The sequence below is a fragment of the Podarcis melisellensis genome (assembly GCF_964234715.1).
Source record: "Podarcis melisellensis genome assembly, chromosome: 8".
NCBI classification, from domain to species: Eukaryota; Metazoa; Chordata; class Lepidosauria; order Squamata; family Lacertidae; genus Podarcis; species Podarcis melisellensis.
In genome coordinates this window covers 26,917,072-26,934,610 of record NC_138540.1, presented here as the reverse complement: position 1 = coordinate 26,934,610, position 17,539 = coordinate 26,917,072, and the positions used below count along the sequence as shown (strand labels likewise).

The 17,539-nt window shown below is 48.0% G+C and overlaps 1 protein-coding gene across 5 annotated transcripts in view; it reads left to right on the top strand.

Moving 5' to 3' along the window:
• Positions 1-2,651: 2,651 nt before the first annotated feature.
• The window catches only part of PER3 (period circadian regulator 3), a 25,515-nt gene continuing 10,627 nt past the window's right edge, over positions 2,652-17,539 (top strand). For 4 of the 5 annotated variants that reach the window (XR_014171292.1, XM_081923475.1, XM_081923473.1 and 1 more), the window contains exons 1-13: positions 2,652-2,750; positions 7,148-7,779; positions 8,975-9,132; positions 9,381-9,496; positions 10,334-10,535; positions 11,669-11,717; positions 12,175-12,317; positions 12,914-12,992; positions 13,560-13,666; positions 14,634-14,790; positions 16,377-16,482; positions 16,649-16,777; positions 17,291-17,408. Coding sequence is in view for 4 of the 5 variants with exons in the window: in XM_081923475.1 (XP_081779601.1) it covers positions 7,490-7,779; positions 8,975-9,132; positions 9,381-9,496; positions 10,334-10,535; positions 11,669-11,717; positions 12,175-12,317; positions 12,914-12,992; positions 13,560-13,666; positions 14,634-14,790; positions 16,377-16,482; positions 16,649-16,777; positions 17,291-17,408 (1,654 nt within the window). In the remaining variant the exon portion in view is untranslated. Of the gene's footprint in view, positions 2,873-7,147; positions 7,780-8,974; positions 9,133-9,380; positions 9,497-10,333; positions 10,536-11,668; positions 11,718-12,174; positions 12,318-12,913; positions 12,993-13,559; positions 13,667-14,633; positions 14,791-16,376; positions 16,483-16,648; positions 16,778-17,290; positions 17,409-17,539 lie in introns of all 5 variants that reach the window. The other variant, XM_081923474.1, reaches the window with a different exon arrangement.

The window sequence follows — 17,539 nt, the reverse complement described above, 5'->3', positions numbered from 1 at the left end:
GCCCCAGATGCTCAACTGGGTAGACTCCCATTGGCCTTGTTATGAGAATTATAAGGACTAAGATATAAATGTACAAGGCAAACATCTACATAAATATATAATCCACATGTCTGAAACAGTACAGGAAGACAGTCCTGAAATGATTTTGACTGTCCCAAATTGACCAAATGTTTGTCTGCAAGGAGGGAGGAAATGGGAAAAACCTCCCCATTGTCTCTTTGCTCACAAATCCTGCCTTAAGGGCACATTTAAGATATGAATAGGGTGAGGGAAATAAGTATTTATCACCACATAAGACTGGCCAGGCTCTCCAGGTAAACCCATCAACAGGTCTCCTGCCAGACAGGATTTCTGCTATAGACCGACTCCTGTGATGTGTATCTGCTGTAGACCACCCCTTCCGTTATGTATGTATGATGTATTGGGGGGTGGTCTTGGGCTCCAGGGTGGGCAATTTCAGAAAGTCTATATAAGGGCTGGCACATCATTGCTCAGGGTTCCTCTCCTTCCTCCTGCGTGGGGGGTGGTGAGCACCCTGTTGCAACAGTTTAATAAGGATCAGGCTTACTAGCTTCTTTGCTTCTCAATATTCTCTGGTTGGCCTCTTATTTTCTCCTACCGATAGAGAACCTACATAAGGACACTGTATGGGCTCTTGGGTACCCCATAAGTGAAAGGGAGCAGTTTTTTTTTCTTGTAACAGAGTGGTCCAGCTGCAAGGCTCTTGAAATTCTCAAGTGAAGAGGAAAAGGTTTGTCTAACATTCTGCAACTTATTTTCCTTTAAAGGTCCCCCTCCCCCTTTTTTAATAGCTAACTTTGTGCCAGTAAGCCTCAGCTTCTTTTTGTTGGCCAATCCTGGCTTGGCGCATGCTCTTGTAGTAAAGGTTGCCATGTGCACCGAACAGCTGTAGACCCACCTAATGAGCCCTGCACCTGCCACAGACCTAAAAGTCCATCTATCCTGGTGTCTTTCCGATGTTGGCCAACCAGACGGCTCCTGGCAGCCCGCAAACAGGCTAGAGAGCAATAGTCTTGCTACCAGGACTGGCCCACCCATGAGGCAAGGTGAAGGACCACAGGAGCAGCAGATCGTGTCTCCAAGAAAGGCATTTCACTCTGCGGCGGCGGCAACAGTTGTGTGGAGCTCCTTGGAGGCCAGATCTTCTGCCTCCTTGGCAGCACCCCCACGCCACCTTCACAGCAGCCTGCCCATGGATAGGAGGCACTGTCTGGTCCCCTATTACCCCAGAAGGGCTGGTGTGGCACCTGCCACCCCTGACCATTAGGCAGGCTGGGATTTGGAAGCGTGGCAGCAGTTGGGGGGTCACAGCCACTTTCTCCATTCGGGGCCTAGGCCAGCCTTCCCTTCATCCCCCAAAATGGGGCCCTCCAGGAGTTTTAGATGCAAGTCAAGCACAGTGGCCTGATGCAGATGGCAGCTGAGAGCTTAAAACATCTCAAGGGGGTCCATGTAGGGGGAAAGGCTGGCAGAAGCGCTTCTGTGAGCTGCAGCCCCCTTAACCAGATGCATGAAGGGCTGCAAACAGAGGTTGGCAAAGGTGTGTGCATCAGTGTTTAATGGAGGCGGGGGGCGGCAGGAAACGGGGAAGTCAGATGAAAATAAGAGGCAGGAAAAAAGACGTTGCATATTCTGTCGCAAAACACGACACACCAGCCCAGATAGGTCAATAATGTAAACATCCTGGCATTGGCAAGCCCACGACAGTAAAACACTTTCAGCACTTGGAGCGAACTAGTTTTGTGAAGTTCGCTGAATTAGTTGAAGAATATCTGAACCGCAACCTCAAAATAGTTCCCAGGAATGTAATTGAAATAAGATTTTGGAATGCAGAAATAAAGAAAATCACCAAACCATCAATTTTACCACATGGGGGGGGGCACTTAAATTATATTAATCGGAATTTGAACGATTCGTAGTTGTAACTGTTTTCTATTTTGGTATTGTTATAATGGGGCTATTACTGTATTGTAATTGAAAGCTATTAAAAATTATTTTTTAAAAAAGTTTTGTCTTGTAAAAGGAGGAAACTGCGAAGTGGAACCAGCTCCCTTTTTGGAAATTCTGAACTTGGGACCAGAACTTTTGAATTTTTTATTTTTTTGTTTTTAATCGCCTTTCCAGGCTCGTGAGTTTTGCAGGCGGCCTTGGAGACCGACAGAGATTGGCAACGGGCAGCCAAAGCCGTCTGGGCAGAAGATCGCTAGGAACAGCCGCTTCCCTCCTGAGAGGACGCACCGCTTGCGAGGAAGATTGCGGGAAGCAGCTGGGCGCGCCTCGCAAACATGTTTACGGCTAAGCGGCAGTTGCTGAGCATGCGCAGCAAAGGGCGCCCGCCTCCCTCCCACCCGCTTAACCACCGTTCGCTCCCGAGCATGCGCGCGGGAGAGGAGTGAGTGCGCGTGTGCACACCACACGTACAACTCCCTTTTCGGCTCCCCTCGTTCCAAGAGCAGGCGGCGGTGGGCGTGACACCCTCCTCAGGCACGCGGCATGGAAGCGCGACTTCCCGCGGGCTCCTCCCTCTCTCTACCAATAGCAACTCCGGCCCTCTTTAAAGCCCCGCCCTTTCAGCCCCGCTCCTCCGCTGCCCGGTCCAATCAGGACGTTCATGCGGATGGCGCGCCCGCCTACGGGCCTTGGGGGCGGGGCTCCTGTCACGTTGCGCGGATGTGTGTAAAGTGTGAGGGGAAAGAGCGAGCGGAGGCGAAGGTCGGTGCTGATGGCGGGTGAGTGAATGGGAGAAGTGGGGCGCCCAGAGCCGGGTTGCCCCCCTCGACCACGTGCGTCCTGAGGACTAGAAACTTGGCTGGACGTGGTCGTTTTTGTGGGGGAGCGGGGAGGAGTAAAGGTAAAGAGTTGCCAGTTGGTGTTTGTTTTGAGGAGGAATCACCTAAAAGGCACGCACTTCAATTCAGCTCAGTCGGTAGAGCAGGGAGGGTCTATTAATATCAGGGTCAAGGGTTCGAGCCCCGCCTGCATTGTAGGGGGTTGGACTAGATGACCCTGGGGTCCCTTCCAACTGTAGGACAGATAAAAGGGCGGGGTTTGCCGTAAGGATCACAGTCAAATGTTTCTCCGCTCCGGTTGAAGCTCCCTGTGGCCGTGACCCCTTTTGTCTTGAGGTCTCTCTCCTTGCCTGGCTTTTGCTCTCTCTCCCCAGTCGTGTGTCTGAAGATTGCGTTTACTCCCAGAGCCCCGACCCTCCAGGATAGGGAACAGGAGAAATCTGTTTTACCTCTGTGGTTTTTTTTTCCTGTGGGTTGCTTTTGGGGGGGGGGCTGCTTTGCTTTCTCTAGGACGGGGTGAAACTTCGCCTGGAGTCGTTTTCTGCTGCTCGGTTGCGTTAAAAGCCTCCAAACCTCAAGGGGGGCGGGGCGGGGAAAAGGGCTGGGAGAGACCAGCACAGCAGCCTCACGGTGCCTTGCGGTGGTGGTGAAAAGATGCGCCCATTATTTAAACATTGCAATCGAAAGTCTAGAACTCCTCCCAGGTCTCCACCTCTTTCTGTCTCCCCAGCCCACTCTCCAGGAATGATAATAAGCATTTTTGCTGTGTTTCCTTTTGCCTCTCCATGATTCTCATCCTTGTATCTGCTCCTCCACCAAATCGTACTGTAGTGGTGGCTATTGAGAACAGGTTGACACAAGGGTGGAGGGGGGGCGTGATACCTTGTGTATATATAGTTTGATTTCTATCAATGTTTAGTTGTTTTCCAGTTTTTTGTTGTTGTTTTACTGTGCTCTTATTTTTATCCGTAAGCCACTTTGAGTCCCTGTCAGGGGAAAAGGTGGGGTATAAATAAAGAAACATAATAATATACAATAATAATTAGTCTTGGGCTAAGCTATAGGGATCATTGGGATAGGGCCCGCTGTTTAAAGGAAGATCTTTTTCCTGCTGTGGAGTAGGATGTCCACTAAATATTTTGGAATGTACGTATGCTCTCACACACTCTTTGTTCCCTTCATCTTTAACAGTTCTTTACAGGTATGGTCTTCACTTTTCGCAAGAAGACATGTGTTTCTGATTAATTCCCGGGGCGGCAGGGAGAGATTTAGACAGTTGGCTGCAAAAGCATCTTTTGAAACTAAGCAATGGTCTCTGCATCATCTAATCTAGGGCACCAGAAAGTAAAAATCTGTAGGCCTAATTTGCTTGGTCTTAGCTACCATGTCAGACTATTGTGGGAATGGAATTCCACTTCACCCATAATTTAAGATTATTCAGGAATGTGGCTCATTTGCTTTCTGTTCAGTTAGCCAGGGCCCTTCTGTAGTTGTGCAGGTAGTTATGAGTAGGTTCCTCACAAAACTTTGCTTCAGCACTTGTCAGTTAAACACTATTTCCAGTTCCTCCATTTTAAGACACACGCGCGCGCGCGCACACACACACTGATGTCTAGGGCACACTGCCCTGTTTCCCCCCACTTTTGTTCATACTAGCCTCATTCAAATCTTCATGCCCCCAAAGTTAGTAGGTGCTACTCAACCCCCAACCTTCCCCTGATGAGACTTTCAGGCATGTTTAGGTGAAAACAAAAGCTTCTCCTCCTGCCCCTCCTCATTTAAGAGTCTCCTTTTAATAAGATGTGGAGTGCACAAGATCCCTTGCGGGAAGATCTGGTGTGAAATTTCTATGCAATTTGTGTTACCTTGTTCAGGACTATTGCCAGAAAAGGTCTATTGTGCAGTGTTCCTCTCCCCCTCCCTATTCAGCTTGGATTTATTATTTTCTTGCTCAGAGTTGATTGCTCGTCTTTTGTGACATCACTGCCTGCATTTCTGAGAGTGCTTTTCAAGCTTGCTTTTCCTCTGTTGCACTGGCTTTGAAAAAAATTATTAATCCTGCTTCACAAGAGGAAGCACACCCTGTTGTAGGAAAATAAGAAGCTTGTTGCACAGTATGGACTTTGGGATTTTGACAAAACATTACAATCTGCTGGAGTTGGACGGTGGAGATGTTGGTGTTTATGGTCCTGTACCAGGCTAACAATTAGCAAATCATTTTCACTCTTCCATTGCTTCATCTAGTGTTATATAAGCAAGTGAAAAAATGCCCTGGAAGTAATTAATAGGAATTCATGGTGGCACGTTGGTCCTGACTGGCGTGCCTCCCTGTGGGCCAACTTGCAGCCTGGGAGAAGCCCTGAGGAGCTCCATCTACCATCTCGCTTGGTGATGAGTTCTGGAGCACTCAAAAGCTTGCATACTATTTTGTGATGTTTTGGTTGCCCCAATGAAGGTCATGCCCTATGGAGGACTTGCTGGTTTGTTTTTCCCTTAACAGCCATCACAGCTACCCTTACTTTTTTGTGTTGCTTCCTTGGCAGAAGTTAATGCCCAATGGTTAGTGTTGTACAACATTGTTGAACAGTGGTAGGGAGTGACTGTCCCTCCCAAGTATTGCTCGCCTCCAGCTCCAGACAACGTGGCTGATGGTCAGGGAGGGTGGGAGTTGTAACCCAGCAACACCCGGGTTTTTGAGACCATTTTGCTGGTCCAGCTTTGCACAATGGAGGGGTCATCTCCACACCTACGCACTTATCTGCAGATTGAATAACCTGCTTTGGTTATACTCCTGTAATAAGGTGTGGATTCCTTGCCTCCACACTTCCCTTGGAGGCTTTCACTCTCTGAACTGCACTTGAGTCTTTGGGTGGGGAGGGGAGGGGAGGGGAGAGTCTCAAGTCCAGGAATATCCCCCTGAGCTCATTTTCTTCAACCAGGGGTGGGGCACCTGTGCCCCTCCAAACATTTCAGGCCTGCAGCTCCTATTTTCAACCATCCTGGCTTCTGGGGCTGGTGGGAGCTGAAATCCAGCAGCAACAGGCTCCCCGCTCCTGCCATAAACAGTCATTGTTGTGACCCAAGGAAGCAGCTCAGCCAAAAGGCACTTTTACCAAACAATTTAAAACATGACATGGTCCTGTTTTTGTATTTTGTTTGAATTTTATTTCTTCCTTCCACAAGTATTGTTTCGTTGGTCCCCAGATAAAGCTGCAAACAATGTGAAGCTGGGACTCTTGCACATTACGTCCCTCTGCTTGGGTTTGGCAAGCAAGCCATGAGTCAATAAGAAGAATTTCAGGTTGGGTGTTAACAAGCATTATGTAATAATGGAGAGGAGCATGAGACTCAAGGCAGTGTCTCCTGGAGTGTCCTGGGAGCTGTTGTGAACAGAACTTGCAGTGGAATCTGTGGCAGTTTCAAAAGTTCTCTTTTCAGTAAACATGCTGAGGATTGTACTTCATGTTTTTTGCCCAGATTTTTTTAGCATTTGGTATATTAACTCGGACAGTCTATTTGAAAAAGCCTTTTATGGTACCTTTACATTCGGTTATAGCAGAATTTATTGTCCTTACTGTAAACTCGTCTTTTCTTTGTTGAAGAATACCTTTCAAGTTGTGCTGTTCAGGAGTTCTAGCTTAGATACACATGATCATCAAGACGCTTACTTTTTCTTTGGCTTTTGATGCCTTTTTCCTGAGGAGGCTGCCTAGCAAGGTGGCAACACCCCTCAATTTAATTAGAAAGGGAGTCTGTTGCCTGCAGCCTTTCAGCAGGTTGACTCCAGTTTCTGTTCACCAAGTATTGGTGAACCGCCTGCAAGTGTGTGGTGGAGCAGCAGCAGTGACTTGACTGAAGCACTGAGAACCAAGCTCTGTCTGCTCTCGTGTGACACTCTGGGGATGGTTCTGTGTGTGGGGTCAGCCAGCTATTCACCACAAAGATATATTCGAAAAAAGTAAGTTTGCTGAAATCCACCAAAGCAAAATCTCTCTTTGGGTGTTCTTTTCCCTCCTGTAATTGTGCAGTGAGCACAGTCAAAGTTCCGTATCTCAGGAGGACCCTCCAGGAGTGCTCGAAATATGGGGACAATTATGTGTCAGGGTGCTGGGCTTCCCCCTCCCATGGTTGCAGTGGTAATCAGGTCTTCTGATGGACCCAAATGTGGTTATGGAAATGCAGCAGTCTGGCTTCAGTGCTGAGACATTTCAAAAGGAGTAAGATGCACCATCCTCATCTGGTTATGGGCTATTCTTCTCTCTTAGCGGAGATGTTCATCATCATTAGCTTGTCTTTCTCTCTCTCACTCTCTTTCCACTTGGCTTCTGTGTCACCAGGATGAAGGCGCTGCAGGATGAAGGCGAAGGGGAGATGGAGTCGTTGAAACCAAAGGCTTCTGCAGCTCTCAGTCGGGAGAGCTGTCTGAAGCTAACTCCCCACAAAAATCTGGGGCCGTTGGGTCATCTTCAGACGGAGAGGATGCAGTGATTCTGGACACTGAGCCCATCCAGAGGTGTCACATGAACGCATTGTTTTCAACAGTAAAATGAAAAGGGGGCAATTGCTAATGCCAGATTCATGTGGTTTTCAAGGTGGCTTAGAAGGGAGAACTTGAATTTGACAGTGGACCAGGCCATGGCAATAGAAGCCTCCTTACTGTAGTCCTTTGTCTGCTCACTATGAATGAGGACCTTCTCCAGGATGACTTCTTGGACCAGCAGGCAAACCGGTTGCCGGCCAACCTGGCCGAAATTGAGAACCGGGAAGGCGATACTCTTGAGCAGAATGGTACCTGCGAAGAAGCCACCACACAGATACGTTGTGGTGGAAGTACAGAAAGCAGCTCCATTGGAAATGAGTCCATCGGGACCAGCACTCACTGCCTTGAATCAAATGGCAGCTTGGCCAGAAATCCTGATGGGCAGGACAGATCTGTAGGTGGCAGTGGTAGCAGCAGCAGCTGCAGCAGGTAACTCTTTTTGCCAGTTTGTTGAAAAGCTTGGCTGCGTTCTGATTCTAAAGTTGGTGCTTGTAATTTCCCAGGGTTGAAACCAGGAGCTGCTAGAACTGCTGGGCCTGAATTTAGGAGCTAAGCACCATATATATGTGGCACATTTGGAGGTATTCAAGTATTGACCAGTAAATTGTGGTCACAGAGTGACACTTGGGGGATGAATGGATGCAAAATTCCAAGGAGGAGCAGGTGACTCCATCCTCCCTTCATCTCCACCATCCAAGAATTGGGTGGGGTCAATACCGCCCCCCCCCCCAAATCGGGTAACCTTCACTGATCCATGTAGTGCTTGCTTTGGGATCAAGGCATCCCCATCATATTAACCAGATTTGGCAGGAGTGAAATACGAAAGAGTTGCCAGCTGATTTCCTCCACGCAGAGCAGAAATGCCCTTCTAAAGGCAGTACTGGGTTAATGCAGCCTTGGCCAGCCTGGTGCCTGCCAGTTGCCTTGGACTAAAAGTGGGTTAATCCCTTAATCCACAGATCCTTTCATGCAGCAGCAGACTTCCCGCAATTGTGCATATGATTGGCATTGCGGGGGGGGGGGGGGAGTTGCAATAAAAATTTAAAACCACAATAGTGAGGCACAGCAAGTAAGTAAATTAAACCACAGGAGACTTCAAAAGCCACCAGAATACATACTTTTTTTTAATTAAAAACCCCGGGGAAAGAAAGAATTGTTCCTGGCCTTCCTAGAGAGGCCATTCTACAGCTCTGGAGGCAATTGCAGAAAAGTCTATGCTCCTAGCCATGCCTCTTGGAAAGTGGGATATTGGGCAGGGTTCAAAGAGGGGGCATAGGAGTCCATACAGAGGGTGCTATTATCTTGGGCCACAATGGCTTTTAAAGGCATGCTTCAGTGCTCTCAGGTATTTTAGCTGAGGGCCAGGCAGTCTGAAGTGTTTATGGGGCTTGTGACAAGAAACGTAGCGCCTGGAATGTGCAAAGTGCCATAAACAAATAGGGTTCCATGCTGGTCCTGTTAGATGACAGAGCTCCAGATCCTTCTTTACAGCACAAGGAGCAACCTTTCTTTGTGCTGGAGCAAACGTGGCTTTCAGCTTCTCCCCACCCAAAGCAGATATCACCTAAGAAAGGCCCTTCTTTCTAAAATATGCTTTTGTGCATTTTTTTGTATTCATCTGCAGCGAGCTGCTTTGTTGGAACCAAAGTAATAATAGAAAGCTGAAGCTGCTGATCCAGGAAATGAAACAATATCTCCCTGCAGAGCAGGTGGAGAGTTGCAGCAAGGCCAGCACCCTCTGTGCCCTGAACTACGCTCTCAAGTGTGTCCAGCAGATCCAAGGTATGTGGATGCATTTGAAGAAATCCCACACTGCACTTTTTGGCCTGTGCCCCAGCTCCCATCCATTGGCATGGCTGTATGATGTTGGGGGTTGAGTCCAGTGTTCTGGAGGGTGCTGAAGGGTGGCACATGTTGAATCTGGTATGGTCATTTTACAAACAGGGTTACGTAAGATTATACCCAAATTTGCCACCTGCTCATTGCTGATTTCTCCCCTCTGCCTCTTGCTTCCCTTGCCTCCTCACCAGCTGACAACAAAGTTTCTAAGGCTTTTGGTAAGCATGGAGCACATCAGACTAATGCCCCTGTGTATGGAGTGGAAGAGCTGGCAGCCATCATGTCTGAACACGCCCCCAAAAACACAGTAAGTGACCCGAATGCTAATTGGGGCTCTTTGCCGATTTCAGGTGTACTGGTCAAAGAGTTAGCAGCAGCTCAAAGATGCTTCATAAAATGTAACCACCACAAAATGGCTGTTGTCTTCCTTCGCTGTAAAGCTGCATCTCTGCTTCACTCTTAGAGAAGGGATGAGAGAGACCTCCCAAGAAGTACTAATGAGTGATAAAAGCAGTGAGCAGGAATTGGTGGATCTGTCCGTGTGCAGGTCCCTGGGACACTTTTGTTTCTCAGCCTCTGGAAAACACAAGGCCGTGAGAGTTCTGTGTTGATGTCAGTAATCTATCTCCATCCTGAATCAGGAGGGGGCGGGAACCTTTTAGATGACGCAAGGCCACGTTCCCTAGTAGGTGGGGCCAGAAGCTGAAAGCAAGGCAGAGCAAGAGATGTGTCCCTTAGCTTTGTACAGCTGGCTACATTTCAACCAGAGAATTTCTTAAACATGCATATCTCCATCTCCATCCTCCACCTAGGCAAGCAGGAAATCTTCTCACACTTCAGGACTCTTTCCTCTAGGCAGGAAGCACTTGGTGGAGGGCATGGAGTGGGGCTGCTGGTAGAGGAGCAGGGCTTGAGGAGAATCCCGAGAGAGGGAGGCATGGAGGGCACATTTGACCCTTGGACCTTAAGAGCCCTTGCCTTTGGTGTAACAACATACCATGTAGCTGAGAAGCGGCAGGTGGCAACTGGATCCCGATTTGTAATATGAAAACTGAACACCTGTGTCTCTCTGTGATCTTGTTGGCTTGCCAAGTGGCTCCTGCTGTTCTGGCTGTGCTTGAGGATTGTGCTTCTTTTCCTCCAGGACACTTTTGTAGCCATCTTTTCATTGCTCTCTGGGCGGACCGTGCATGTCTCTGCGCAAGCCGCCTCTGTCCTGAATTGCAAAAGGAAATGCTTGGAGTCCTGCCGCTTTGCAGAGCTGTTGGCTCCCCAGGATGTGGGCATCTTCTACACTCACACCAACCGGGCTCACCTGCCGCTTTGGAACACGGAGGCCCCAAAAGGTGACATGCTCTGCCCGGGGAAATTTCATCCTATGTGCATGGTTGTATAAAATGCAAAACACTTGAATGAGTTGTAAATAGTGTGCTCCAGATAAACACAGAAAATTAACTGGTTTACCAGTAATTCTTATGTTGCTATTACAATATTGTAGGACATAGTCACTACCTAACCCAATGGGGGGGAGGGGGGAACACTCCAATCTGCAGGCCACATTTGACCTGACATGTGTCCCAATTTTTGCGGGGCTGTTTCAGCTTCCACACACCTGATGTCACCTGTGACATCTGTATGGGACAGGTAGAGATGTGACTGAGTTGGCTGTGCAGCCAAGTTCCTCACAGGGCATTTGACAGTCCCTGCAGAAAGCATCAGCTGAAGGGCACTGAGTTTACCCACTGGGCCAGACTTGAGTTCCGCTTCTGGAACTTGATAACACAGCTGATTCCTGCTGTTCCTCACCAGCTGGCTGCTGGGTGGTTGGGAAGGACTTTGACAGGTGGACATGACAACCTGTCTGTCATCTGACAGGACATCTGGTACTTGATTCACTCACCTATCATAGTTGGGGACAGATAATGTTGTTAAAAACTTGTGCACACACTCGCAGCACTAAAAGTTCAGAAGCTAATCGTGGGAGAAATGGGCTGAGGGTGGAGGGGTGGGCAGGTGAAGGACACAAAGAAGCAGTTGGTCTTCTTTGCATGCATCTCATCTGACCATGGAATGGGAGCTGACCGTGAGCTTTTAGTGGCATAGGAGAGCTGAAAATAATGCTAATATATTTCACATTTGGCAACTCATGCAGTTCTTTGGTTTCAGATAGTACATGGGTAGACGAGTCTAAAAAGTCTGAGGCACAAATTTTCACAGCCCTCTAGCAGCTATGGTGACTCATTTACCAGAAGGAATGTATTTAGCATTAACTCTAGAAGTATATACTCAGTTCTGACCAAACTAAGCCTGCTAGAGCGAAATATACTTCCACTCCCATCTTCTCTGGTCTCGGTGGACAAAAAGGCCATCTTAGTTTTTGAAGTAGGTCCTGGGTGTGAGAGGGTGCTAAGATGTGCATGCTGAGAACGAGGAGAATTAATAAACAAATGTTGGTCTCTATGTATTTTTGCCCTTACAGACTCACTTTATGAATATGCACAAGTGAAGTCCTTTTTCTGCAGACTAAGGTGAGTATTATGCAGGATTATGGCAAGAAGAGGGGTGTTACAAGCTATTTTCACCACAACTTTTCTGTATGCATGTTGATGCCCAAGCATTTTAGGATCGTAGTGGTGACATTTCTTCCTATTACCACCCTGCTTCATTTTATGAGATTAACTGGAAATAGTCCTTCTCTTCCCGCCCCGCCCCCCCCCCCGTAGTACAGAGTCGAATCTGTGACTACAAGGTGATCAGTTTCTTACTAAAAGGAAGTGTTTTGCTGTAGACTGTTCCTACTGTTATAACACTTTGATGCTAAAATGCTGCTCTTCAGAGGAGCCAAAGGAATCAAGCATCAGAGTGAATTAACAGGACAGCAGGATCCTCTTCCTTCTAGCCAGAAACCTAGAAAATCCCTTGCCATTTGGGGTAAACTTCACCTGTAGCTGACGAATCAATGGTTTTCTGTTGTTTTGTTTGCAGGGGAGGCAAAGGTCAGGACCGAGAGAAGCACTACTACCCATTCCGGATGACCCCTTATTTGATCAACTTCTCTGTCTCTGACCCCAGTGGGCCGATGTCTTGTTGCTTGGCTCTCGCTGAAAAAATCCACTCTGGCTATGAAGGCAAGAAAAGGGGAACTCCAGTTAAAATTGGCTGGGCTAAAACCCAAGTGTATCATGCTAGATTCTGTTATGTTTCCATCCCATCTTCTGGGAATTAACTTTGGGACTGGATTGCACCCAGCATCCCTGTTAAATGGTCTGTGTGTGTCTCATGGATGTGTAGGGATGTAGACAAGACGGATGCTTTCAATTCTTGTGTGTGAGCCAGTTTGACAGAACATTCCAACTTCCTGGTCAGCATGCAAGGGAATATGGACTGCAGCCAAGTTTACCCACTGAAATTAATACCACCTAAGTTAGTCATATCCATTAACTGCAGTGGGTCTGCTCTGAAAGGCACTAACCCTGGATAAAAACGCCATTACTGTAATCTAATTTTGTGAACGAAGGGAGGTTCTAGATGGAACAGTATCTCTTCTCTTTCCTCAGCCTCATTTGATAAGGAAAGGCTCCTGAAACCCAGAGAGAGAGTTCCTGAAAGTGTTGAGTGTTGTGGGTCCACTGGCAGAAAGGAAAGCTGTTTGGGTTCACATGAACCTCTAAGTGGATCTTGAGCTATCACTGATACTTTGTGTTTCTTTCTTTTAAATTGTTAGCTCCTCGAATTCCTGTAGAAAAGAGGATCTTCACTACCACTCACACCCCAGGCTGTTTCTTTCTGGAGGTGGATGACAGGTGATGACTTTTATCTTGCTCATACATATGAGGTGTGTTGCTGGCAATGCCAGAGAGAAATGCCATTAGGGGCTGATGCGTTGTCTGTTGCAGGCATGGGGTGCGCCCCTCTGTGGCCCTCCAGAGCTTGTTGGACTCCACCTGTGAACTGTCCCAGCAGGCAGCGTGGCCAGGGGTCCGAGGTGGCAATGGGAGTTGGAGTCTAGCAACACCTGGAGGGCACAGATGTTCCCCACACAGTGGGTGTATTGCTTTGTCTTATCCTAATAGTAACCGAAGAGCTGTCTCCTGAAAGCTTTTGAAAACACCCTGAACTCATGAAAGGTTCAACGAACAGCTGAAAAAATGCAGCCCTCCCGGGGTGGAGCCATTCATGAATTGGTGGTGATGGGAATGGCCTTTCTGGGTGGTTGACTGAGATCATAGTCAACATGTGCTTAATAGTGCCATTTTCTTGATGTTTAAAAGCCCCCCCCCCCACAGTTTCTATGTCACAAAAGGCTCCCTTACAAGGCTGGTGTTTGCATTGTGCTTTTGTCAATTGGCCGCTGCATTGCTCGATTTCAGGGCGGTGCCTCTGTTGGGATACCTGCCCCAGGATTTGCTTGGGACATCCATCTTGCAGTACCTTCACCCGGACGATCGACCCATCATGGTAGCCATTCATCGTAAAGGTAAGTTTCAGTCTCTCATCTGCCTTTGGACCTGATGTGGGTGGAGGGAGTGTCCTCAGTGTCACAAGAGGAAGGGAGCAGGTTTTTCCCTGCTCAGCTCCCATTCCATGGTCAGACGAGCTACATGCAGGGAAAAGGGTGATGCTGTTTTGGAGCAATGAGGCCTTTCCGTGCGCTCTCCCCAGAAGTGGAGGCTTCCTCTTCCATGGTGTAGTGCCTGTAGATGAGCCAGTTGCTCATCTAAGGGACTATTTTTGGGACCATTTGTTCTGCATGTTCTTTAACTTCAATCCATTCTGGATTTTATTTCAGTTTGTTTCTTAACCTCTTCATTCATGCCATAGAACCCATACCAAAGGGTCATGGAATTGCAGTTGCAAAGGCTCCTGCTATTACTAACCGTTTTACTGCTCTTTTCATGCCATTTTGAAATTTCCTGCTCTTTTGGGCTGTTTTTACCCTTTTTGCAGTTTAAATTGATTTAATTATCTCCTGGTCACACATGAATAGAACACGTGTAAGTGGGGAGACACCTGTATTGTGTTCACTGACCAGCAACAGCTCTCCAGGATTTCAGGCAAGAGTCTCTCCCAACCCTGCCTGGAAGTCATAGAATCACAGAGTTGGAAGGGACCCTGAGGATCATAAATCCAACCCTCTGCAATGCAGGAATAGCCAGCTGTCCCATATAGGGATTGAACCTGCAACCTTGGCTTTATCAGTACCATGCTCTATCCTATCCAACTGAGTTATCCAGGATGCCAGATGATGAGGATTGAAGTTGGGATGTTCTACATGCAAAGCAGACACTCTACCACTGGTTCCCCCCCATAACCCCTCTCCTTCTGGCCAAGAAGAATGATAGAACTTTGCATTAAGCTAGTTCCACTAGGTGTGGGCAGGCCTTTGTGTGCTTCCATTGGCTGCTGTCAATCCAACCTTGTCTTTGTCTCTGGCTTTTACTCAGTTCTGAAGTTTGCGGGCCGCCCTCCCTTCGAGCACTCGCCCATCCGATTCTGCACTCAGAACGGGGACTACGTCATCCTGGATACCAGCTGGTCCAGTTTTGTGAATCCGTGGAGCCGGAAGGTCGTCTTTATCATTGGGCGGCACAAAGTCAGAACGTAAGCCTCCTGAAGCCAGCATGTTTGGGGTTTGCCCTCTTTTCCTTGACACCCAGAGCCAATAAGGAGAATTCAGATTGGATTGATACTGTGCTCCTGTGTGTGCGGGCCTGTAGAACTGGTGTAATAATTTGCGTTTAGTCCTACTCAGAGTACAGTCATCAAAATAAATTGCCGTGGATAGCTTGGGTCTGTTAATTTAAATGGGTCTTCTCTGAGTAGGACTGACATTAATACAACACAAAGATGGTGAGGCATGTGGCATGTTACAAGGGCTTTAAATAAAGATGATGCCAATTTATCGGAGCAGGTCCAGTCAGCATCTTGCATGGTGCAGCAGTAGCAATTTCCCAGGAGTGCTAAGCTAAGGCACTGCTGTTTATTCTGGCTCTCTGCTCTCCAGGACCTGTTGAGATGCCAAGCGTTGAGCCTGGGATCATCTGTGTGTAAAGCATGTGCACCTCCCCTTTGCTAAGGCCAGAGCAGATCTGACTTGCATCGTTTTATAAGCCACAAAGTCCAAACGCAGGAAGAGTCTGGCTAGTGAAATGCTTGTGGCCAGTACCTGGAGGCTGGAGCTAGACAGGGAGCCCAGAGGAGACCGAGGGCCTCAGATTCTTGCTGTCAGCTGACTTCTGACTGATCACATGCTGGGCATTTGCAGCTGGATCATTTGATTCTTAGTAGACCCTTCCAAGAAGACCCTGGTGCTGGAGCCTTCTGCCAGGGAAGCAGGCCAGCAACTCTGAGCTTTGTACTGAGTCTGCTGCTTCCTTCACTTCTGAGGCTGGGGAAGGAGATCAGGGATCCAGGCAGGGCTTGGGAGGGGCTATTGGGGGCTCAAGTGAGGCATCTGAGATGGAGCTCTTCAAGTTGCCTCAAGACTGCTGGGCTTTGGTGCAAGGCCCCAGACTTCTTCTGCAGAAAAGCTTTTGGGTTTGGGTTGGGCAGGATCCTGACACTTTGTTAAAATTTGCCTTCACAAAAGAAAGGATGCCATGCCGGATATTATTGACATAGAATTTCTGTTTTGCATTCAAATTGTTCATTGTTGAAATATTGTCTTCTCATGAGCCCCCTCCGCTTGCTGCCAGGGTTCTTTCTTAGCCCTCCTCTAGCCTGTTTGGGCTTCCTTGGGCAGCCACAGACATTTCTCAAGCTCCGCTTTAATTCAGGCCTTGTGTAGGAGAGCTTCTTACTTGGAAAAGCGTTTTGTTTCTAAGATATTCTGAAAATTCATTTTCAATGTGTGCCATTAGCAGATAAGGCTAGTTGTTTCCTTTTCTTTTTCCCCCAGCAGGAACAGATTTCTTTGGGTATCCAGCTACGTACTACTCAGGTCTACCCTAAGTTAATCATTTTCATTCACTACAGTGGGCCAACTCTGAGTAGGACTTGCATTGGATACAATCCCCTGGGTTTACTCTTTCATCAGTCTGTTTTAACATTATCCAGCTGGGGAGCCAGAAGAACTCGGCTGCAGAGCTAATCCCTTTCCTTGAATAACTCACTCCTGTAATCTTGTGATACAGACCTTCCCTCATCTAGTGTCAAGATGACGCTCTGCTTCCATTCATCCTTTGCAGGAGCCCTCTGAATGAAGATGTCTTTGCAGCAAGAAGCAAGGGGATGAACAGGGTTGACAAGGAGATCTGGGAGCTCCAAGGACAGATCTATAAGCTGCTTCTGCAAGTAAGGAGGGGAATGCAGCTCCAAGCTGGGACGCCTTCTGTCGGGTGGGGGCAGGGTGCATGTCAGCATTTTCCTCTCTGTGTGATCCAGAGGCATGCAGCTGACAGGAACGATTGCTGCAACCCTTCCCAGGCTTTGGAAGACCTCTGTTTTTCTTTACTTCCAGCCTGTTTATAGCAACGGTTCTAGCGGTTACGGAAGCCTTATTAGCAATGGATCTTACGAGCACTACATCAGTGTGGCGTCTTCCAGTGACTCCAATGGGAACTGTGCGGAGGAAATACAGAGAGAACTGGTGAGTCTCTGGTCATTCACAACCCGCCTGCAGTGCAGGCAGCAGGGGGCGGGGTGTTGTGGGGGTGCCTCTTGCCTGTTAACCAGCAAGGAAGCTTGTGAAGGAAATGGATTTAGAGGGATTTGAGTTAATGGGTATTCTATTCTATTTTTTAAAAAAGTTATTTGTAAACTGCTCTTTGTCATAGAGATAAAGGCCCTCTTCCATTAAATATACCCAGTAATGGGGCCAAGTCTACAAGCTGACCATGGCTACAACATCCTGCCATTTTTTTGTATTGCTGTTTGTGTTCCACTGTTCCCTTCCCACCCACCCTTGCTTTTGTGTAACATCTTGCCTGTTGAAGAGGCCCGAAGAGAACTTGAAATCCCCACACACCTTTGCAATGGCTTGCTTGGTCCTAATGAAAGTCTTGGCCAGCTGTGGGTTTGGGCTGTTTCTCTTATGGACCAACATTGCTACCTTTGCTTCATTCATCCTTTGTGTCCGTCCGTCCCCCCCCCCCCGCCCCAGATGTCCTTACAACAGATCTTTGTGGATGCCAACAGACTCAAGAATGTGGGTCAGCAGCTGTACATTGAATCACACAGTAAGCCTCAAGAGGGGACTTCCAGGGCAGAGCAGCCAGGAGGTGAGTTCATGGGGGCGACAATGGCCAGGGAGAGGAAGGGATGCATCATCGAGGGTGCCTGCCCCAAGATGGGGGAAATGGTCCAAGACAGATTGATCTTTGGGGACAACAAACATTATAATCTGGAGCCA